Consider the following 25,301-nt stretch of genomic DNA (forward strand, 5'->3'; position numbering starts at 1 on the left):
TTGGATGGAATGTACTGTATATATTTGTTAGGTCCAATGTGTCATTCAAAGCCATTGTTTTCTTGTTGATATTCTGTTTGTATCATCTATCCACTGATCTAAGTGGGGCGTTAAAGTCCTTTACTATTGTATCACTATCGGTTTCTCCCTTTATGTCTGTTAAAATTTGCTGTATGTATTTAGGTGCTCCTGTGTTGGGTGTCTGATATTTATAGTTGTTACATTCTCTTGTCAGATGGATCCTTTTGTCATTATGTAATGTCCTTATTTGTCTCTCATTTTATTCATTTATCTGTTTTTAATGTTTATTTACTTAGCAGGCAGGGGTGGGGCAGAGTGAGGGGGAGAGAGAATCCTAAGCAGGCTCAGGATTGTCAATGCAGAGCTGGACATGGAGCTCAAACCCATGAACCGTGAGATCATGACCTGAGCCAAAATTAAGAGTTGGATGGTTGACTGACTGAGCCACCCATGTGCTCTGCTGCAGTCTTTCTCTTAAAGTCTATTTTGTCTGATAGAAGTATTGCTAACCCAGCTATTTTTTTCCCCTTTCTTCTGCATGAAATATATTTTTTCATTCCTTCACTTTCAGTCTGTATGTGACTAGATCAGAAGTGAGTCTCTTGTAAGGAAGCATTTTTTTTTTTTTTTTTTTTTTTTTTTTTTTTTTTTTTTTTTTTTATCTAGTCACCCTATATCTTTTGTTTGCAGCATTTAGTCTGGTTACAGTTAGAGTAATTATTGATGGGTATGTACTTATTGCCATTTGGTTAATTGTTTTCTGATTGTTTTTGTAATTCTTCCGTTAATTTTCTTCACTTGCTCTCTTGTGATTTGATGGTTTTCTTTATGTTATGCTTGGAATCCTTTCTCTGTTTTGCTGTGTAGCTATTATTGGGTTTAGATTTGTGGTTACCATTGGGTTTATATGTAACATCCTGTATGTATAGCAGTCTGTGATAAGTTGATAATTGCTTAAGTTGGAACACATTCTAAAAGCACTAAATTTTTATTGCCCACCCCCACATGTTGTGTGTGTCATATTTTACATCTGTTTGTGTATCCCTTGGCATTTTTGTGGATATAATATGTTTTACTATAATTTGTGTTTTAACTTCTGTACCGGCTTTATAAGTCATTAATCTGGGGCACCTGGCTCATTTGGTTGAACATTACGTTCAGCTGAGGTCATGATCTTGTGGTTCATGAGTTGGAGCCCCGCATCAGACTCTCTGCTATCAGCACAGAGCCCCCTTCAATTCTCTGTCCCCCTCTCTCTGCCCCTCCCTTGCTTGTGCTATCGTGTCTCTCTCTCTCTCTCTCTCTCTCTCAAAAATAAGTAAACATTAAAAAAATTTAAAAGATACAAGTCGTTAATCTACCTTTACTATATGCTTGCTTTTATTTGTGAACTTTTTTGTTTTCATAATTTTCTTCTAGTTATGGGCTATGGTTTTCACTTAAAGAATTCTCTTTAGCATTTCTTGTAAAACTGTTTTGGCGTGATGACCTCCTTTAACTTTTGTTTATCTGGGAAACCCTTTATTTTTCAATTCTTAATGATAATCTTGGTAGGTAGGGTATTCTTGGTTGTAGGTTATTTTCCTTTCAGTACTTGGAATACATTATGCTACTCCTTTCTGGACTGTATAACTACTAGTATTCTGTAGGTTATGTATCCTATATGTTCAGAATTAAAAAAAAAAAAAATCTATGGACATTTTTCTTCAAAGAAAATCTTAGCCAGAAGCAGAATTTATAAAACAGATAGAAGTGGAGGTCCACAGCTATTTCTGCCCACTCTTATTTTCTCTTCTCAGACTTCACTCCCGCTGCAGGGCCCCCTCCCTCACTTTTTTTTTTTTTTAATTTTTTTTTTTTAACATTTTATTTATTTTTGAGACAGAGAGAGAGAGCATGAACAGGGGAGGGTCAGAGAAAGAGGGAGACACAGAATCTGAAACAGGCTTCAGGCTCTGAGCGGTCAGCACAGAGCCCAACGCGGGGCTAGAACTCACGGACCATGAGATCATGACCTGAGCCGAAGTCGGACGCTCAACCGACTGAGCCACCCAGGCGCCCCCCCCCCCCTCACTTTTAAGGAGACTTCTTGGAGCTTTTAGGACTCTGCAGAGCAATTAGAAGATAATTGGAATATCTTAGTTCATCGTTGATATGTTTTCTTAGACTTGAGAAGACTCAGTATAGTCTGAGAGTGTGACTGAGATGGCTTTCCTCTTTTTTTTTTTTTTTTTTTTTTAAATGGGACTCACTCCCAAGAAATTTTGAGCCAGTGCCTTCCATTTTCCTCTTTAACGAATGTACTTTTACTAGATGGAGGTATAATTGCATTGTCCTTAGAGTTATTTCAAAGCATGATGGTTGAGGGTTTTGAACATGCTTTATGCTCTTGATGAGTGTTTTTTTTTTTAATATAAGAAACACCTATGTATTGAAAATTTATAATGTGCCATTTTAAAATGTAACTGCTTAGCTAGTATTTCCTTTCTTTGCCATGTAGTTTTTATTTTTCTGTCCTTTCTGTTCCCTTTTTATATGCTTAAGTTCACATCTAGGGATGGCTAAATTGTCAAGCTGGACTAGTATAATAACCCCATTCTCTTCCCACTTTGCAGGCAAAACCAAGATTGATTTCGCTAAAACAACAGTTGTATCATCCTTCTCAGTTTTCCTTGACCTCTTTTTTTCTGCACAGTGAATTCAATTCAGTAGCCATTTATTTTGCTGATGCCAGTGCAGACATTGTACATGGTGCATTGCGAAGGCAGGAAAGACTTAGGTCTTTGTTCTCAAGGGCAGTCTTTCAGTCTTCTCTGCCACGACCTTGTATGATTAGACTCACCTTTTCAGTTAATATTTCTTGAGCACTTATTATGTAAGGCACTTAGTTTTAGTACTTTTACTAACTCAGTTTTCAAAATAATGGTAAAGTAGATAGTATTATTTCTATTTTATAGATGAAAAAATGAGGGCGGAGAAATTAAGAAACTTTCTCAACTTAACATAGTGCCTTTGCTCATATTCTTTATGCTCAGTGTCTGTCCTTCACATTAAATCTTATTAGCTCCTTTAAGTAGATCCTTCCCAGATTCTGCTGTTATCCAGATTTATAGCACTAACCGTTTCTGACTCTTCAGGAATTTAACCATAATGTGTTTAATGATGATTCTTGATTTTTTATTTATTTTTACATTTATTATTTGTCTTGATTTTTTTAATTTCAAAAGCGTATATTGTTTCCTTAGTAACAAATAATATAATGTCTTGACTGTATAGTAGACACTAACTGAAATATTCCTTATTCTTTCATCTTTCTAAATGATTCTGAGCTCCTTGAGGGGAGAAACTGTATCTTATAATTTGTATTTTTCATAGCCCAGTGTAGTACCTTACTCTTAGTCGGTGGTCAGTGTGGCTTATGGATATGGGTTTCTACCTTCTATTTTATTTTACTGCTTCAGTTTCTCAGAGCTCTGTGTACTCAAATGTGGGCTGACTAAACCTAGTAACTGACCATTCTCAGAACATCTTATATTTTGTTGGAAAATTCAAACATACTGAAGTTGCCAGCTCATTAGAAACTATTTTGATGGACAGAAGTTTGTCTAGGCTGGTATTTCTTTCCTTTGTAGGACTTTAAATTTGGAATGGACCTGACCTGAGGATTTGCTTGTGGATTATGATTGGGAAGCATATGTGAAAAGGATATCTTAGATTTCAGGAAATAATAGATACCGTTAAGTCATTTAATTCTTTTAACAAACTTATGGGATGAGTTCAGTCATCATTATCCCCATCTTATGTATGAGGGTTCTGAGACATAGAAAGAGTAGGCAATTTAGGTGTCTTGACCAAGAGCATGTGGTAAACCAAGGGGAATTTGAACCTGGCATTTTGACCACTAGTTTGTGTTCCTGATTACTGCTCTGCAGCCACCTCTGCTATCGTCACAGTGCCATATTTATTGGTAACTTTTAGTATTTATTCACATTTAACCTGGATCTATCACAGCTGATGATTGACATATGAAATAGCCTTGGTGAATATGGTCTTATAAAAGACATTTGAAAGACTTTTTAATTTGCTTTCACATTTCCTTTCAACAGTATATTCAGTATATACAGGCATATCCTGGAGATAATTGCGTGTTCAGCTCTAGATCACTGCAATGAAGCCAATATTACAGGAAAGCCACATCTGCAGTTATTTCTTCAATCAAGTTTTGAAGCCTCGAAATCATCCATGAGAGTTGGAATTACCTTCTTCCAAACTTCTGTTATTGTTGATATTTTGACCTCTTCCCATGAGTCAAGAATGTTTTTAATGTCATCTAGAATGGCAAATCCTTTCCAGAAGGTTTTAAATTTACTTGCCCAGATCCATCAGAAGAATCACTGTCTCTGGCAGTTATAGATTTTTGAAATATTCAAATAATAAGACTTGAAAGTCAGAATTACTCCTTGTCAGAATTACTCCTTGGTCCGTGGGCTGCAGAGTGAATATTGTGTTAGCAGGCATGAAAATAACATTAATCTCATTGTACACCTCCATCAGAGCTCTTGGGTGAACAGGTGCAGTGTCAATAAACAGTAATAGTTTAAAAGGTATCAGTTTTTCTGAGCAGTAGGTTTCTACAGTGGGCTTAAGCCCATTCAGTATACCATGTTGTGAACAGATGTGTTTTCATCCAGGGTTTGTTATTTCATTTACACAGTACAGGCAGAGTAGATCTGCATAATTCTTAGGGACCCTAGGCCTTTCAGAATGATAAATGAGTATTGGCTTCAACTTAGTCATCAGCTGTGTCAGCCCTGACAAGACAGCCTGTCCTTTGACAGTCAGCTGTAAAGTTCTCCTCTCTAGCTGTGTAAGTCTTAGATGGCATCTCCTAAAGATGCTGTTCTAATAGAAGACTGTTCTGTCTACATTGAAAATCTGCTGTAGAGTAAACCACCTTCATTAATGATCCTAGCTAGATCTTCTGGAGAACTTGCTGCAGGTTCTGTATCAGCACTTGCTGCTTTACCTTGCAATTTTACATTCTAAAGGTGGCTTCCTTTCTTAAACCTCACAGATCAAACTCTGCTAATTTCAGACTTTTGTCCTACGGCTTCCTCACCTCTCTCAGCCTCCATAGTACTGTCTGGATTGGGCTTTGGTTTAAGGGAATGCCGTGGCTGGTTTAATCAGAAGATTAATCAGACCACTGAAACTTTCTCCAAAGAATGTTTTGCTTTCTTATAGTTCATTTGTTCACAGGAGTAGCACTTTTAATTTCCTCCAGTAAATTTTTCCTTTACATTCACAACTTGGCTGACTGGTGAAAGAGACCTAGCTTTTCGCCTTTGTTGGTTTTCTTCATGCCTTTCTCACCAAGCTTAATCATTTTTAGCTTTCGATTCAAAGAACAAAATCATTTGAACACTTAGAGGCTACTGAGCAGTTGTTAATTGGCCTAATTTCAATATTACTGTGTCTCAGCAACTAGGGAGGCCCGAGGAGAGAGGGAGACAGAGGAACATCTGTTGGTAGAGCAGTCAGAACACACACAACACGTATTCAGTTCTCTATCTTATAGGGGTGTGGTTTGTGGCACCCCAAAACAACTATGGTAGGAACATTAAAGATCACAGATCACCGTAACAAATATATATAATTTGGAGTTTGAAATATTGCGAGAATTGGGGTGCCTGGGTGGCTCAGTCAGTTAAGTGTCCGACTCTTGATCTTGGCTCAGGTCATGATCTCATGGTTCATGAGATTGAGCCCCACACTGGGCTCAACACTGGCAGCGCAGAGCCTGCTTTGGATTCTCTCTCTCTCTCTCTCTCTCTCTGTCTCTGTCTCTGTCTCTGTCTGTCTCTCTCTCTTTCTGCCCCTCCCCTGCTTACAATCTTTCTCTCAAAAATAAGTAAATAAACATAAAAAAAATACTGTGAGAATTACTAAAGTAGGACACAGAGACATTAAGTGAGCAAGTGGTGCCTATAGAGTTGCTGGACCAGGGTTGCCACACAAACCTTCAGTTTGTAAAAAATGCAGGGCCTGTGAAGTGCAGTAAAGCAGAGTACAATAAAATGAGGTATACCTGTATTTAAAATCATTATTTTCTAGCTTAAAGTTTAGGAACTTGTTGATCATCCCAATATAGAATCATAGTACATCATCAGGATTGGAAAGTTACCTTAAGAATCATCTCCCCACTCTTAAATCTTCTTTATAGAAATGCTGCCAAGTACTTGCCCAGATTAATCTTGATCAGATTACTATTGATTCTGTAGTGATTCAATACCTATAGAAGTCATCTTTCCATTTTCTTTAGTTTTATTTTATTTTTTTCATTCAAACTTGGGTCTTAAGTCAATTCTTCAAAATTGTAGAAAAACTCATTTATGTTACAGAATAAACACCAGAATGCAGAGCTTTAATGAGTTGCCAAAAAATTATACAGTTGTTAATACCACAAGTCTCTAGTCACTCAGTAAATATGTGAGACCCTGCAATGAACTCCTCATTGTTCTAGGTGCTGAGGAAATGGGTGAAGAGAGGAGACCCAGTCCCTCCCCTTATGGGCCTTATAGCTAATGATCAAATGAATGTTACCAATAAGCACCCAGTTTGTTGGATGTTTATGAATGCTATGAAGACAAAACATGAAAAGAGTTAAGGATGGTGTGTGTGGTACTATTTCACAAAATGATAAGATAATATTTTACCAGAGCTGATGGAAGTGAGGGGCAAGTAGCACAGATATCTTATGGAAGAGCATTTAGGAAAGAGCATTTATGAAAGAGCAGTTAGTGCAGACGCCCTGAGGTGAAAGCAGGCTTGTGGAATCAGCAAGGAGGTAATGTGGTGGGAGCAGTCTGAGAGAGGGACAGAGTTCTGGAACAGTGGTCAGAGAGGCTAGAAACAGATCATAGAGAGGACCTTGTAAACCATGGTAAGGGCCTCCGTTCTGAAGGAGAAGGAAAGCCACTGTTGCTTTCTGACTGGGGAGTGATACAATGTACACCCTCTAATATTTTTAAAGGGTATCTATATTTATTTTTTTTTTAATTTTTTTTTTTAACGTTTATTTATTTTTGAGACAGAGAGAGACAGAGCATGAATGGGGGAGGGGCAGAGAGAGAGGGAGACACAGAATCGGAAGCAGGCTCCAGGTTCTGAGCCATCAGCCCAGAGCCCAACGCGGGGCTCGAACTCACGGACCGTGAGATCGTGACCTGAGCTGAAGTCGGACGCTTAACTGACTGAGCCACCCAGGCGCCCCAAGGGTATCTATATTTAAAGCACTGTGCTAAAGCTGCCAGGATATCAGTCAGATAATATCCTTGCTTTCTGGAAGCATGTTATCTAAGGATAAATTGTAAATAAGAAGTTATAATAAAAGCATAAGTGAAATTAGTTGCGATTATTTAAGTATAAACAGAGCTCTGTAAGTGGAAGAGTTTTAATTAAAGAAATTAGTGAAGAACTACAGTGTACTGAACCCCAGAAATCCCCAGTCTGTTTCTAGTCAAAGTGAGTGAGCTTCTTAAGGAGCCTCTCCTCTTTTAATAGTTGTTTTAATGTAGCTACCTCACCTTGAAAGGCTCAAATGGGGGAGGACCAACGAGACAGTCTTAATAGATTGTTTTTATTGTTCTTTAGATGTAATTATAAACATATTAAAGGTATAGAAATTTATTAATATTAGCACTGCAGCTACTCTAACATACCCTTTATAGAGGACAGAACATGCTTCTAAACTTAAGATATTAGAAAAGAGTTGAAACTATCTCTCCACTTGTAGGAATGTAAAAACAAAACAAAAACCCACAATCCATTCCCATAGTTGAGAGATCACTGGTCTTGCAATTTTCAAATAGTATCCTTCAATTGTATTTTCATTATCTTAGTAAAATGTGAGAAAATTATGATTAAGGGTGTTTTTTTAACTACCCCAAAAGATAAATTTAGAGCACTTTTACGCCCTTAAGATTACTGCAGATGGTATTTTCAAGCTTCCTTACTTTCTTTGTCTTAACATACAGATTAATTTAGAGTGTGCTTTGAAATATAAATGTATTATTCACATAAAACTTCTTTAACAAAATGGTTGTGTAACCTGTATCTCCGAGATGCAGATGCCAGTTGAAAAGAAAGTACCAAATTATGGGGATGGCACACTGATCTTGTCTCTAGTACCGGTGAGGGGAGGCCTTCCACTGAACAGCTCTGTGTGTCTTATCTCCTGCTCCTGCAAATTTCTACAATGCATTGGCAGAGACCCTCAGTTGGTTTTACTTCTCTGAAGACTACTCAACAGCCAGCTACCTGACCTAGGTTGACCTCTCTTGGTCTTGTATCCTACCTAAGTTAAAGTGATCTTCCTAGATGTCTTGTTGTTGGGAAACTCCAGGAATTTCTTCCTTACCTGATCCTTCAACTAGCAGTTAAGTATCAGATTTGCTTCCCCAAGCAAGTCTTTATATGCTCTTTCTAATCCAAAGTGATCATTGTATTATCTCACATTTTTTCTCCCAAAGAATACCTAATGAATCCTTTGTTTTAAAATGCAAAATCCAGGGGCGCCTGGGTAGCGCAGTCGGTTAAGCGTCCGACTTCAGCCAGGTCACGATCTCGCGGTCCGTGAGTTCGAGCCCCGCGTCAGGCTCTGGGCTGATGGCTCGGAGCCTGGAGCCTGTTTCTGATTCTGTGTCTCCCTCTCTCTCTGCCCCTCCCCCGTTCATGCTCTGTCTCTCTCTGTCCCAAAAATAAATTAAAAAAAAAAAAATGCAAAATCCAAAAACAGAGTACTTAACCATTGTTTTAATTGAGATATAATTTACATACCTTAAACATCACCTTTTTAACTGTACAGTTTAGTGGTTTTCAGTATATTGACAAGGTTGTGTATCCATCATGCACTCTTATTATTTGCCCCCTCCCCCCACAAAATGTTGTACCCATTAGAATTCACTCCCCAGTCTCTTCTCCTCCTAGCCCTTGGCAGCTCTTAATCTGCTTTCTGTCTCTGTGGATTTGTTTATTCTGGAAGTTTCATGTAAATGGAATCATACAATATGTGGGCTTTTGTGTCTGGCTTCTTTCACTTAGCATAATGTTTTCAAGGTTAATCTATGTCGTAGTATGTACCAGTACTTCATTCCTTTTTACATTGAACAATATTGCATTGTACAGATCACCACATTTTGTTTTCCTGTTCATCATTGATGGACATTTGAGTTGTTTCTGCTTTTGGCTGTTAGGAATTTTGCTGCTGTGAACGTTTGTGTGCAGATTTTTTGTATGGACATTTTTTCAATTTGCCTCATCTTTTGAGTAGTTCTCTGTTTCCTTTGGAAACTCAGCTTCTATCCCTGCCTACAGGGGATCTTAGAAACCTTTAATAATACCATCCCCATTCTTAAAACTTTATTGTTTCTCAGTGGAATTAGACCTCACTTTTCCAAGAACCATCTTGAGGCTAATGTGAATAGTTGGAGGAAGTAAGGCAGGATTAGTAAAATACCCTGGATTGTTGGATTTATATTTTAGGAAAGGGTTGCTAATTACCTTTTCTGTAATGTATGTAACTGATAGAACTTTGAGTGTGGAGAGGTTTCACTACCAAATCCTTGCCCTGCTAAGTAAAACTAAATGTCTTCTATTGTATTGGAGGGAGAACAGTTGAGATCCTTGCACTGAATTGATTTTATAAGTAGATAATAATAATAAAGCATCTATGTAGTTTGGTCTGTAGGATGGAGTTTTTCAACACAGTTGTTGCATTTTACTAGGGTAGGCTTTTGGGAAGTGTTTAATACTTGAATAATTGAATATAATATATAGCAGTAACACATTCCAACACTCAAGATATTTATTTTGTTGGTCAAATATGTGAGAATGCAGAGGTGGGTGGTATGTTCATACATGGAGTATTCAGGCTTTGAATTACTATGTAGACCAAATTCTACCTCATCTCATTAAATTTCCTAAAAAGAACACCAGGGAATCCATTTCTATTGGTTAGTCATAGCTTACACTATTTTCTACCTGTTTTAACCTTATACTTCTGGCAGGAAGGAGAGGTAAGAAGTCTGTAAGCACTTGGCAGCCACTAGTTATCTACTTGACTGTGATCCCATTTTACAGATGAAGAAATTGAAAGGCTTTTGAGATTATTTGAATGTTGCTTTGATTTCTTCCTTTTTTTAGGCCATTGACATTCTGTACTTTGAGAGTAATTTTCTTGCCAGATTAGTTTGTAGATTGTCAACATTTCCTGAAATGAAAAAAGTAAATTGTTTGAGAAAACTGAAAGGATACTCTTAAACATTTTATTAATGACAGTGTAAGCCAGATCAAGTGAGATTAATGCTGCTCCATATATGATTAAGCTATAAACTTTATTTAGGATTATAAAGAACAAAATATGAAGGCCGTTTTAATGTTTTGTAATTTTTTGTTGTTGTTTCAGTGAAAAGTGTAAGGCTAGAGGATTTACCGTGATTGTGGATGGCAGAAAATCACAGTGGAATGTGGTGAAAACAGTAGTCTTAATGCTACAGGTAATTTTATTTTTGTCTATCAGGAAATGGTTTTATTTTATAGCAACAGATAAAGTGATAATGGAAATGCATTTCATTTATTGGACTGTGCCCAGACTTCTCGGCAGTGACTGAGTTCTGAAATGGACACTACTGGATTTTTAAAATTCAATTCTTAGAGGTATGACTTTGATTAGTAAAATGAATTTCAGTCCTAAAGGTTTGTAAATGATCAAAAATAGTATGTCATGTTTAAGAAATTTAATAAGTAGGCCAGTGAGTCTAAAAGTGTAATGTTGTCGGACTTAACTGGGAGCTTTTGCAGGCTGTGGTATCTGCATCATCCCCTGTCTACTCCATTCTGATCCTGTAGGTAGAGAGCACGATTTGGGTAAGTAAGCTTCTCATGTGGTTCTGAGCAGTCTTTTCCCTTTTGTTCCTTTTCCTCCAAAAAGCACCAGGACTCATGATGGTGTTGTTATTTATTTCTAAGCCAGAAGAAATGTACTTGACAGTTGTGTCCTTGGGGATTTTAGCAGCCCACAAACCAGCATTTAATAAACAGCTGCAGTTACAAAGTCCGTGGTCTGAGCCTAGTCTGTGTTTTTCTGTGTTCCTCACAGAACGTTTTCATGATCCTTCGCATGTTCTAGGGACCTAGTAAATATTTGTTGCTTTATTATAAGGGTATTGAAGATGTTGTGATCTGAAATAGAAAAATAAGACATTTGAGTGATTGAAAGGCAGATTGCTTACACATATCTGGGTTTCTGTAGAAGGGCTTCAAGAGAATATAGAAGTTAAGTGAGTTAAATAAAAGAGATGATCTAATTTAGATGAAAGAAAGTGAAAAGGGCATTCCTGGCAGGGACACTCACTTCATGATAGCTCAGAAATGAAGCAAATATAATGAAGAGAGTTGATGGCAGGTCAGTTGGGGAAAATAGAAGTTGGCAGTTACATAGGATAGTGAAATTCAGTTAAGTAAATATTAATGATATTGGAAGAAAGATCAAGAATTTTAAATGGATTGGGAAATAATTAGTAGCTGCTTTGGGGTTCTGTGGAAAGGAAGATAATATAAAATTTAAAATGATAACTAAGGAGAATGATCCTTTTTTTTTGTTTGTTAATGTTTATTTATTTATTGAGAGAGAGAGAGAGAAAGCACGCAGGCAGAGACAGGGAGGGGCAGAAAGAGGGAAAGAGGATCCCAAGCAGGCTCTGTGCTGTCAGCACAGCCAACATGGGGCTCAATCCCATGAACTGTGAGATCATGACCTGAGCTGAAATCAAGAGTCAGATGCTTAGCTGACTGAGTCACCCAGGTGCCCCATGGAGAATGATTCTTAGTATTTTATTTTTTATTTGGGACTATTAGGAAAAAGGGATTTGAGGGATGAGGATACTTTTAGTGCTTAATATGATTAAGCATATGGTTAAGACTGTACTAAGCTTTGTATATAAATTATGTCGTTTAATTTTATCCTCAGAACTTTGGGAGGCAGGTTTTGTTATCCCCAAAGGTCAACTGAGGCTCAAAGATTTTAAGTAACTTAGCCAGGTTCATACAGTGAACATGGGAAAGAGCCACGGTTAGAACTTAACATGGTCCCACCCCTAAGTCTTGTTTTTATCCTTTACAAAGTGTATATTTACCAGTGGGATGTATTGGAGGAGGTTCCCAAATAAGGTACCCATCACCTTGTTTTCAAATGTGTGGCCTAAACCTTCATCATTAGGATTACTCCTTCGAGTTGGAAAGGATATAGCCTCTAGAGGATCAGTTTTTACGGGAGCACAGATTGATGTTCCATAACTTTTTCTGTCAGATATGTTCTGAGCACTTTTATATCCCACCCGTGAAGATGAATTCTTCTCAGTAAAAGTTGTTAAAATAACTATTAGGTGAGAAATCCATTAATTATGACCTTGTGTTGTTCTTCCTTTCATCCTGTCATTCACCTGTGTCACAGATGACCTGTTTGGGGCTTGCTGTTTGAACTGGACTTTGATCATTGGCAGTTTTGAAGAACAGTCAATGGATGATTTAATCCCCTCTTGGGATTTCTTTTCCGATAGGTATTTTAACAACTTTTGGATTTATTAGTAGTTAACATTTTCAGAAGTTGCAATGGCCTTTTGTTTACTCCTAGTCAAGCAGTTTCTACATACAAAATCATTCATTGCTTTAATTTCAAAAGGTACGAGTACCAGTTGTTTGGGATCCCAGAGCTTAGTGTTGGCTTTGTAACTAATATTCTCTAAAATGAGTTTGGTTTCTCTTGTTTCTTGCAACTTTAATATTCAGTGATTTTGAAATAATAGTCTTCCAAAAGTCAATATATAAATAAACCTCAGTCTACCCTAAGTTTCCCAGCCTCTCTGATAACTTTGATACTGTTGAATTTACTTAACTAATTCATAGCCTGGTAATTGCAGGGGGCACTAGATTTGTGACGTGCCCAATAACATGTTTAAATGGAAAGATTTCTATTTTCTCCTTAATAATAATTAATTATAACCATAATTTATTATTGTTATTCAGTTTTGCCATTTATGGTCTTGAATGGTATTTGACCCCTAGAATTCATAAATAAAGTTTTGTTGGAACTCAACTATGCCCATTCATTTATATGGTTTATGGCTGCTTTCATACTATAATGACAGGATTGAAGTAGTTGCAGCAGAGACTGTATCGCCTGCAAAGCCTAAAATGTTTACTGTCTACACCTTGAGAGAGAATTTACTGACTCCTGGTCTAGAACATTTGAAATGGTGTGATAGAACTTTAGAGTCAGATCTGGTTTCTCTTTAAGCTCCATCACTGAACAACTCTGTCATATTGGACAAGTTACTTTAGTTCTTTGAAACTCTGTTTATTCTTCTGTGAAATTCAAGTAGATCTCATTCTCTCAATTTTATTTAATGTGAATTCATTTATTTAATAGTTATTTATGGAGTGTCTTCTATATACCAGGCACTATCAAAGGCTGGAGATACAGGACTGACATGATAGTAAGGTATTAGATATCGTACATAAAGTAGTACATTACTACAGATAGTAAGTAATTAGGCAAATTACTAAGTAATGTAACATCAGATAGTGATAAATGCTATGAAGAAAAATATAGTGGTAAAAGGAGACCGAGTCATATGGTGCTACTTTTGATAGGGTCGTCAGGGAAGGTCTGTCTGAAGAGGGAATATTTGAGTAGAATCTTAAATAAACAGAGGGAGCATTCTTCTGTGTACGGGGCAAAAAACATTCCTGACTGAGGAAACATCAAGGGCATAAGCTTGAGGCAGGAACAGCAGGAAACTTAGTGTGGCTGTGGTAGGGGAGTGATCTATGGGGAGAGGGGTATGAGGTGAGGTCTGAGGGTCATTGGGGCCCTGAGCTTGGAGGGCTTTCTAGGCCTTGGTAGGAGTTTGAATTTTACTCTGAGCATGAGAAAATATGAAGAAGGGAGGCCTGTTAAGAGGATATTTTAAAAGGCTGACTAGTTTGGGAATGTTAGCAATGCAGGTGGTAGAAATGGATAGATTTAAGATGTATTGTATTATTTATTGAGAGAGAGAGAGAGAGCACTCGTGCATGCGTATGAGCAGGGGAGGGGCAGAAAGAGAGGAGACACAGAATCCGAAACAGGCTCCAGGCTCCGAGCTGTTAGCATAGAGCCTGACATGGGGCTCGAACTCATGAACCTTGAGATCATGACCTGAGCCAAAGGTGAATGCTCAACTGACTGAGCTACCCAGGTGCCCTCAGATCTATTTTAAAGATAGACTATATGGGTTTGCTGATAAAATATACATGGAATATTTATTGACTCAGTAAATGTTAATTTCTATTCTTTTTAAGGTAATATGAATAACCATATCTAGTAAATGTGAAATTGTATTTGTCAAAGATTAGCTTATCCTATTCTTCAAGTTAATAATCAAGTAGAATCTTGGCTTCTTTGTATAATTGCCAGCAAAAAATTTATTTTGTGAAAAAGTTGATTTTACATCATTTGAAGAAATTCTCCAAGATGATTTTGTTATGCCCCCAAAATTTTTTGAACACAAAAACAAAATTTGATAGTTATTTAATTTAAATTATATTGTAGTTTAATCTGAACATAACCTATTACAAAGATTCAGTAAAACAAAAGTAATTTCATATGTACAGTGTTTATTTATTTATTTATTTTTAAAGTTTGTTTACTTTGAGAGAGAGATTGTGGGGGAGTGGCAGAGAATGGGGGAGAGAGAGAGAATCCCAAGTAGGCTCTGCACTGTCAAGAGTAGAGCCTGATGCTGAGCTTGAACTCATGAACCATGAGCTTATGACCTGAGCCAAAGTCGGACACTTAACAGACTGAGCCATCTAGGCACCCCCACATGTACTGTTTTTATTACATTGTTTATTTGAAGTCTTTTCTGAATCAGCTTGTCTTTCCAAGTATTTCTTTATTGCCATGTATGTTTTGAAGTTTGGAACATTTCTTTATTATTTTAATTCTTTTCCAAAGGTCTCTTAATTATTCAGCCTAACCGTGAACATTTAGTAATTTATGGTGTTAATATTCATTTTACATGTCTAATTTATAATTATTATTTTTTGTATTTTATAGAATGTTGTTCCAGCTGAGGTGTCCCTTGTTTGTGTAGTGAAGCCCGATGAATTCTGGGATAAGAAAGTAACACATTTTTGTTTTTGGAAAGAAAAGGATAGACTTGGCTTTGAGGTAAATATACTCTATATAAAAAAGCAGAAGTGTGTTGTATCTTTAAAAATAGCATTTTGCTGATATTATTTTGTTTGCTTGTCATTGGATACCAAGCTGTGCTCAAGCAGTTCTCACACAGTGCCTAAGCAATGATTAGTATATAATTGACATTCACATACTTGTTGAATAGATTATGATTCCTTGTCAAAGACCACAAATTCTTTCTTGTTTTCATTTGTATCACTTTTTGTATTTTTTAGCGTTTTTTTTCCTAGTTTTAACATATTTTTAAAATTATTATTTTTAAGTTTATATCCAAGTTAGCATACAGTGCAATAATGATTTCAGAGATAGAATCCAGTGATTCATCCCCTACATATAACACCCACTGCTCATCCCAGCAAGTGTCCTCCTTAACCCTTGCCCATTTAGCCCATCCCCCCACCCACAACCCCTCCAGCAACAAACCCCTCAGTTCTCTGTATTTAAGAGTCTCTTAAATACAGGGCGAGAGAGCCTCCCTCCCTGTTTTTATATTATTTTTGTTTCCCTTCCCTTATATTCATCTGTTTTGTATCTTGTCTTTCTCTGACTGCTTTTGCTTAGCATAATACACTCTAGTTCCATCCACGTTGTTGCAAATGGCAAGATTTCATTCTTTTTGATTGCTGAGCAATACTCCATTGTATATATATACCACACCTTCTTTATCCATTCATCTGTTGATGGACATTTGGGTTCTCTCCATACTTTGGCCGTTGTCGATAGTGCTCAAACCTATAAAACACGAGATCATGACCTGAGCCGAAGTCAGATGCCTGATTGAGCACCCAGGTGCCCCTAGGTCTTGCTTCATATCCATTCTGATAATCTGTTATTTTAGTATTTCATAAAACCAGGTGGTTTAAAATCTATCTTGCTAGGTTTTGTGTATTTTTTGGTTCTTTTTCTATTTTTTGGATTATTTTTTATGATAACATTTTATCCGTATTGTAGTTTATATCTCTTATTTAGATTTTTTTTGTGTGTGTACACCCTAGGTTTACAATATACATTTTTTTTTTCCCCAATGTTTATTTCTTTTTGAGAGAGAGAGACAGAGCGTGAGCAGGGGAGGGGCAGAGAGAGGGAGACACAGAATTGGAAGCAGGCTCCAGGCTCTGAGCTGTCAGCACACAGCCTGATGGAGGGCTCGGACTCATGAACCACAAGATCATGACCTGAGCTGAAGTCTGACACTTAACGGACTGGGCCACTCAAGTGCCCCTATAATATACGTCTTTAATTAATGGACTATTACTTGCAAATAATATACCATTTAACATATAGTGGAAATTACCTAAAACACTGTATATCCAATATTTTCTCCCCTTGTTTTCATACATTTTACTTCTATTCTGTAAACACACAATAGATGGCTACTATTTTTGCCATAGATAGTCTCTTTACATCAGTTTAAAATAAAAAAAAGAATTTCATCTTTATGCCGTTTCTGGTGTTCTTCATTTCTTTTTTGAGATTCATCTGTTTGTCTAATATAGTCCTCTGTCTAAAAGGCTTCCTTTAATGTATCTTGCAGTGCAGGTCTGTTATCATCGAATTTTTTCAGCCTTTTTTTTTCCCTGAAAAAACCAAACAAACAAAAACCATTATTTCTAATATGGTTCTGAAAGATATTTTCAGTGGTTATAGAATTTTGTTTCATTGTTTCTTTCAGGACATTATCATACCAGTGACTTATTTCCATAGCTCCTGTGGAGAGTTCTGTTATTTGTATCCTTGGCCCCCTGTATGCCATATATTTTTTCCCCCATTGGCCACCTTCAAGATTTTTCATTTAGTTTTTGTTTTTTCTGCAGTATTATTATGTAATGCCTTGATGTATTTTATTTAGTATTTATTCTCTTTGGTGTTCCCTGAACTTCTTGCATATCTGGTTTGATGTCTGCCATCAATTTTGGAAAATTCTTACTTTCTTTTCAAATATTTTATCTGCTCCATTTTCTTTTTCTACTTCTTCTAGAATTCTAATTGCATGTATATTAGACCATTTGAAAATTTCTGGGTTGGTGTTCTCTTTTATTTTTCCATGTGTTTTTTTTTTCCCCCCTCGGGTATTTCCTGTTGATGCATTGTCATTTTTTAAAAAAAATTTTTTTTTAATGTTTTTATTTTATTTTTGAGAGAGAGAGAGAGACAGCATGAGAGGGGGAGGGGCAGAGAGAGATGGAGACATAGAATCTGAAGCAGGCTCAAGGCTCTGAACTGTCAGCACAGCACCCGACGTGGGGCTTGAACTCACAAACTGAGATCGTGACCTGAGCTAAAGAGAGCCACTTAACCAACTGAGCCATCCAGGTGCCCATCTGTTGATAACATTTTCAGGTTTACTGTTTGTTTCTTTGGCTTTGTTGAGTTTATTGATGAGTCATTCATTGTAAACTCAACTTCATCTGTGTTACCATGTGTTTTGTTTGTAGTATTTCTTTTTTTTTTTTTAATTTTTTTTTTCAACGTTTTTTATTTATTTTTGGGACAGAGAGAGACAGAACATGAACGGGGGAGGGGCAGAGAGAGAGGGAGACACAGAATCGGAAACAGGCTCCAGGCTCCGAGCCATCAGCCCAGAGCCTGACGCGGGGCTCGAACTCACGGACCGCGAGATCGTGACCTGGCTGAAGTCGGACGCTTAACCGACTGCGCCACCCAGGCGCCCCTTGTTTGTAGTATTTCTTTTTGATTCTTCGTTATAGTTTCTTTTTGCTGAAATCCCCCATCTGTTCTTGCCTGTTTTCTTGTAGTTTTTCCATGAGAACCTTTAGCGTGTATTATAGTTATTTTAAATTCCTTACCTGATAGTTCCAGTATCTGGGTCTGTCTTACTCTAGTTACGTCATTTGCTTTGATTCCTGATTGCCTTTTGCATGCCTTGTTATTTTTTGTGGCACGTTGGACATGTTGTTTAGGATAGTAAAGACTGAAGTAAATAGTATTTGTGCCTGTTCATGGGCCCATCTTGGTTTTCGCTAGGTTTTTAGTGGGGCAGGAGAGTTAGCCACGCCAGCAGTTGAGTTGGCTTTGGCTTTTGTTGTTGCTTTTATTTTCCTTAGTGCACCACAGGCTTCAAATTCCTCTTGAGCTACCTTGTGTTGAAGATGGTGCTAGCTTGCCAGAGACTGTTTTCTTCAGTGTTTATTTCACCCTCAGCTATAGGTCTTTCCTTTGTACCTTGCCTCAGAAAAGATCTCTCTCTGCATTATAGATGCTCTGTCAACCAAAGACTGCTGTTCCTTGCTACTCCGTGGTTGTCCGAGGGGCATTTTCTGTTATTCTGGTTCAGTCTCAGTCTTAGGCAGGCTTTGTGACACTGAGTCTAGGAAGTAGAGCCCTCTTTCCCAGCTTTAGAAGGGCTGTGATAGTGTGGGCTCATCATATATTCTTGCCTCCAGCAGAAGATTTTTCTTTTCCTTTCCTCCAGCTACAGTGGGGCTGTATTTGTGCTCCAAGGTCATCTGGGTTCTGTTCCCTTTCCCTCAGCATGCAAAGGTTTTTGTTCTCTAGAGGAGACAGAGTTGAAGAATCAGGGCTGTCTCATCTTCATGCCTTTTCAGTGGTGGCTGCTGTTCATGTCTCCCAGGTCTATATCTGAGAGAGGCTGTTTGAAGTTTCTTACCTTTTTTTTTTTTTTTGGAGAGAGAGTGCATGCACGTACAAGTGGGGGGGAGGGTGAGATGGGGGGGGGGGGGGGGAGAGAGAGAGAGAGAGAGAGAGAGAGAGAGAGAGAGAATATATATCTTAAGTAGGGTCCACGTTCAACACAGAGCCTGGCGTGGGGCTCGATCTCACAACCATGAGATCATGACTTGAGTAAGATGCATCAAGAGTAAGATGCTTAACCAACTGAGCCACCTAGGTGCCCCTGAAGTTTCTTATCTTAACCATCCTTATCTTTCTCATGATTCCCAGGAGGTCTGTGTAGAAGAGCCTGCAAGTGAGATTGAATTCTTGTTGTGTCTGTACTTTCCGGAGGTTTTGTATTTTCACATTGGTTCACATTTGGCCCTTAGCGATTTGTTAAAAATGGTAGCTTAATCCTTACCTGGCTTGTATCATTTCTGGCATTTTCCTCAGGAAAGCAAGTGTTCTAGTCCCATCTTTTCTTGAAAGCGCTAACCTATTCCTGTTTTTCAGGTTAATTGGTTTTCCTGGTAACTCTTGTGTGTTGAAGAAAAGTTGTCATTTTGCAGATTAACTTGCATTATTTTGGTGGTGGTGGTGCTGGTGGTGGTGTTCTGAGGGTTGGAGCATTGTTCATTTCAGCTTTCTACATCCTATGCAGATGGAGTCGAGTCCCGCCCCCCCACCCCCATTTTATCTTGCGTACTTTTGTCATCGGTTGACTTGACTGTGATGTGGACTTAGTGGAAAGATGTGCCGGCACTGTAGGGGAAGGCTGCCTTCTAACACCGTTAGAAAAGGTGTTACCCTGATAGTTGAATGAGAAACTGCATCCGAGGGGGGAGAAATAAAAGTGTAGTGAGGGAAGAGAGTAAAGGTTGCCTGAATGTTGCCATGATGAGTGAGTACTTCTGACAGGCAGGGAGGTCTGCTGTTCATGCCAGTTGTGCAGGAAATGTTGCTCTGAGAGAAAGTGAGCAGAGGCCAGTGGTTTAGAAACTAAAGCTGCGAACACAGAATAGGAGAGAAGATCCCTTTTGTGAAGAGCCTGTCACATCCTGCTTAAGCATAGGCATCTGCTCAGAAATGCTGTGCCTAGTTGAGTCTCATGCTATATGAGTTCATAGTGACTAAACACATTGCATCTTGGAAATAAAGTAGAAAACAGAGTTCCTCTCTGCTTAGATCTGGTGTCATAGATTGATGTTTAAAACCCAACTATGAAAGTTTTTATATCACTATATTGTTTTCTTTCAGTCATTGAAGAGATTTAGCTAGGATATTTTCCCGAGTAAATAAGCACTAGGCACTTATTAAAAAGCCTAATATCTTAATGAGATGAGAGTAATTTCAAATGCTGGCTAATGTACTGCCAAGCACATTCAACTTTAAGCGGCAGTTCAACACAGCCATTATATGATACTTAGAGCTATGTATAATTAAATTCAACATAGATTCTCGTTTAATCAAAAATTACTTTCCTTGATGTTATTTGGATCATTTGGGCTGTTGTAATTAAGGTTGTGTTTTTGGATATATACTAAATATTTTTAAAGTACAACTTTGTTATAAGTACAGCATTCCTATAAGCAACGGTATGTTTTACTTTATAGAATTATCCATAAGAAAAGTTTATTTATTACCATCTGTCAACAACATTCATCAAATAAACACCTACTTGTTGTTTTAATGACAGCTTGTTTTTCCCACATGAATTCACATTTCCTTGCTCATCATCTTTCCTAAATTTTTCTTCTAGATGACTTTCTTCCTGTTTACTTCTCTGATGTTTTTCATCAGCTATTGAATATTCAGCTCTCATTGCTCACCTAAATATTTCCTTATGTATTGTCCTATCTCTGAAATAGGTACCTACCTGTTCAGTTTCCCTTTTAGCAGTTCAGATATTCATGTACTTTTTGTCCTTCAGCAGCATTCTACCTCGTGGCTTTGATAGCTTTTGCTGGTTAGATGATAGTATCTGTAGTCTATTAAATGACAAGATAAAATTGAAGTAGTACGGCATTAATCTTATCCTCAAATTGGGAGACTAATAATCACAAAGGATCTTTACCTTATTCTTTATTGTTATTCATGAGAGTAAAAGTTATTTACTGGCAATGTTAATCAGCCACCATTATAAATTGTTTTCTTCTCTTATCTCCTCTTAATACTGCATCTGATTCTGTTTTTTCCTTTTTCTTTTTTTGAGGCCATACTAATGCTAGGATCCAGGACCAGAGACTTCCTTCACGTTCTGTTGGGAGCACCTCTGGCTCCATGTATTATGACTTCTTTCTAGTTTTTGCAGAAAGCAGTTTTCCCTTACTGAAAAAAATACTCCCCAGCTAACAGATACAAGCAGACATACACGTTGAAATAATGTATATATATATAAACACATATACACACATGAATCTGTAGTAAACCCGCAAAGACACATTTTTAATTCATATCTTCCGCACACATTTTTACCATTAAGTAAAATAAAAAATGAAATGTAAGTGCCTGCAGAGTAAGAGGTTCTGTGTTAAGTTTTTTTGGGAATGTTTTATTAGGAAAGAATGAACGTTCTAGGGAGAATAAAGGAGAAACAAGTTCTGAAGCAGTCATATGTGCTAGTTAATTAAGTATTGTGGAGTAGTTATTTAATTTGTCTTACTTTAACCTCTCACTTTTTCAAGTAGTATTTACCTTTAAACATTTTTATGATTTTTATTTTCTTTGAATGGACTTGGCAAAAGTTTGAAAAACTTATGTAGGGTAGTGATATTTTTTATCTAACTTTTTGCAGTTCCATTGTTTTATTCTGGCTCCCTTTGTGCTTGTTTTCTAGGTTTCACATTTCTTTGGAGGTAGATCTGAAGTTTAGATTCCTGCTTAAAATGATAGCTACTTTGAATGTAACTGATTAATCTTTTCTTCAAGAATTTAATGGTATCTATACATATTATTCATGGAGATGAATAGTTGAAAATAATTTAGAATTTTTTAGCAGTTAGACAAAAATCAGAATATGATCTCTACCATAATCCTGAGTAGATCAAGCATATGTTAAAGAATGATTTTCATAAAAGTAGAAACATGACACTCCTGAAAATATAACATAAACACAATTCATACATAGGTAAATCATTGTCTGATGAGGTTATCAGTAATTTGTAAGGTGTGGTTAAGAGTTTTTGAGGAATTTAGGATTTTTACAGACAGATAAGATTGCCAAGTTAGATGCAAAACTGCTCAATGTCCTTTAGATCCATAAATTCTAAATTTGAGGTTATGCTTTATTTCACTAGACCAAAACTGATCAGTTTCACTGATCATAAACTATTTGCATTTTTCTGAACAATATCTACAAATTAACCTGTCTCTGACTAGTCTATAGGAAGACAATCAAAGGTACAGACCCAGCATTTCTTGAAAGAACAGTAATATCTTCTGCCCATTCCTAAGATTGAGATAGATTTTCTGACACATGAATCTCATTTCATCAAAATTATTAGTTAGCATATGATGATGTCTCTGGTACTCAAAAATTATGGTAAAAAAGATAGCATATGTTGTAATTAAATCAAATTTGAACTTTCATTTATGAACAGTAAAAGACTTTCTACCCTTTCAAAGAGTCGTCTATCAGGCTAGGCTTACAAACCTTTTCTCACTTATAGTTGCTTAAAAAGAAATGTAAAAATTATAAAAATAAACCAGTCAATTTTTTTAAAGTATAAAAGTTAAAATTTCAAAGATTAGGTTATGAAAATAATTTCCCCTTCTGTTTTTGAAGGTATAGTACCATTTTCATCATAATTTATATATAGTCTTAAAATTGAACATAAAAATAGATAATTTTGTAAATGGTTTATAATAACTCACTCTGCATCTTACGTAACTGTTTTAAAATTAAAGATCATCCGTAGCATTTGTTAGATGGGAAAAGTCAAAATTGATCTATTTGGTGTATATCATGTTATTTGATGGTTTAATGAAATTCCCTTTAATTCAGTATTTTATAGTATTAACAATTTAGTAAATCCTTTCTTAAAACAAGCTCATTGTATACTACTTCTCTGTTATGCTCTGGGAAAAATGATAAAATACTATAGAATGTTATAGAGAGTGTTCTTGAGATTGTCAGAATTTTGGGGAGAAGTATTGCCAGTGAGTCAGTCTAAAGAAATTCTTTAGGAAAATGTATTATTTTAAATGTTTTTTTGAGAAATGAAATCTTGAGTTTATGGTATTATCTTCTTTCTCCAAGGTAAGGAATTGTTTGATTTTTAAGGAGGTTTGCTTTTCTGCTCAAATGTAGTTTTTCTGACAATCCCTTGATTAGAATAGGTGACATTGTCAGTAAATATTTGAAAGAAAGTTCTATAGGAGATAAAGAACTGGCTAGTATGCTTAATATTCTAATGCAATGATACCTACCTATTTGTGTCTTTTTGAACTGTTTAATAATTCTGCTCTAATTTGCAGTGTTATTTCTTATTAAGTAGTTAATTAAAGATTTTCACACCTTTTTCTGTAGTTTTGGAAAATATTTCCTTAGACTTCTTAGCAATTATGGCATTATTTGTGTGTTTTTATATGAAGAATCCTGGGGTAAAGGGATTAGACATAATATGCATGACCTAAATGTGATATTTTGGACCTTTATTTTCTAATTTTGTTTTTAATTTTGGGGATGATTGCTTTTGGGTGTGTATTTCCCCCTCTTTGAGGGGAAATAAAACATTTCCCGTAAGATAAAATAGCCCTGACTTTTCACTGCTTCATATTTAAACCTTTTATGAAGGTTTGTTGTATTAGTGATCTCTTTCAGAACTGTTAACAGAAATATAGGAAATCTTACCAGTATTTTGTAACTTGAGAAGCTGTAATGAATAGCTTAGAGAAAAATCACCTAGGGGCACCTGGGTGGCTCAGTCGGTTGGGCGTCAAGTTCAGCTCAGGTCATGATCTCATGGTTTGTGGGTTCCAGCCTAGCATCAGGCTCTGTGCTGACAGCTCAGAGCCTGGAGCCTGCTTCTGATTCTGTGTCTCCCTTTCTCTTTGCCCCTCCCCTACTTGCTCTCTCTGTCTCCCTCTCAAAAATAAATAAACATTAAAGAAAATAAAAAAATCACCTAGTGTGAGATTCCAAATTTGTTTCACCACATTGACTGTGATACGTGTGAGTTCTCTCTCTGTTTTTTTGAAATGTAGATTATTTACTTTCTAATCTGTTTCTGCGCTTTTCCAACTTCCAAAAATCTCCTTGTCTGCATAGTTTACTTTCTTAGCTCTCCAGTTTTACTTCAGGCCTAAATCCTTGCCCTTCCACCCCCAGAAAAATACGGTTTCTTACCATATTTACTTTGCTTGTGCATTTGAATTTGCTCTTTTTGTGAAATCCTGTTTCTCTGTGATGCTGGCACTGGAGTGGAGTAGAGTCATTGGTTCATTGTAGCTTGGTTTGTCATCTTAGAAGCAGTTGTAATTTATATGCTGCGTTCTGGCAAATGGTGTCATTTTCCAAAGGTAATTGGACAACTTACCTTTGTAAACAATGTACTTTTGCTGTGGACTGGAAGGAGGCTTTCTCTTTTCTTTTATGGATGCTTCTCCTGACTCACTTCAGAGGGGTGATACTTAGATATTTGGTTTTTCATACAGTAAGATTCTTTCCTACTGTTGTGAACCCTTCTTAATTTTTTTCCTTCATTCTTTTTGAACATTATCTAATAAAATAGAATCAGTTATTGGTGTTTTGCCAGCTTCTTCTGCACTTCTCCTTGTCCTCAGTCCCCCTCTTAAGTAAAGATGAAATTATTGAAGTAGAAACTGATACTTCACCACAGTAGATAGTTCCTTAAGTTGTTAATTTTAAATGGTTGTGATTTTCAGTCTTCTGATTGTTAAAGCTATTGTTTTTCTCCACAGACATAATTTAGCTTTGAGATACCTTTGGTATTGATACAGTTCTGTGTATCTACATGGCAGATCTATTTTCACTTTGAACAGCCATCAGTGAGTTTTATAAGAATATAGATTCTATAAAATATTTTCTAACAATAGAGAAAATGAGTCTTATGCAGGTCTATAATTGTGATATGTTCTTGTTTATGTCTATTTTGCATAAGTGTAAATATCATAACAATAATCTTAGGTAACTTTTTTCTTCAAAAGTTATGTTTCCTAAGAGATAGTATTTTCTTAAATATATTTTATGTGATAAAAGACAGTGACTCTGCACTATTTGCATTTATGTTGGTTTTAGGAAAAAAGTTTTTTTACAAGAAATATTCAGATGCAAGTACAGCTTTTGCTCTGCATAATTAAGTAATTTCACATTTTCCCTTTGGCTTAT

General features: G+C 36.6%; 1 protein-coding gene across 4 annotated transcripts in view; it reads left to right on the forward strand.

Annotated features, from left to right (window-relative positions):
- The window catches only part of SESTD1 (SEC14 and spectrin domain containing 1), a 151,372-nt gene that overhangs the window by 60,823 nt on the left and 65,248 nt on the right, over positions 1 to 25,301 (forward strand). For all 4 annotated transcript variants that reach the window (XR_007454355.1, XM_049615426.1, XM_049615427.1 and 1 more), the window contains 2 exons: positions 10,487 to 10,577; positions 15,179 to 15,292. Coding sequence is in view for 3 of the 4 variants with exons in the window: in XM_049615426.1 (XP_049471383.1) it covers positions 10,487 to 10,577; positions 15,179 to 15,292 (205 nt within the window). In the remaining variant the exon portion in view is untranslated. The remainder of the gene's footprint in view (positions 1 to 10,486; positions 10,578 to 15,178; positions 15,293 to 25,301) is intronic.

This window comes from Panthera uncia (assembly GCF_023721935.1).
Source record: "Panthera uncia isolate 11264 chromosome C1 unlocalized genomic scaffold, Puncia_PCG_1.0 HiC_scaffold_3, whole genome shotgun sequence".
Lineage (NCBI taxonomy): Eukaryota > Metazoa > Chordata > Mammalia > Carnivora > Felidae > Panthera > Panthera uncia.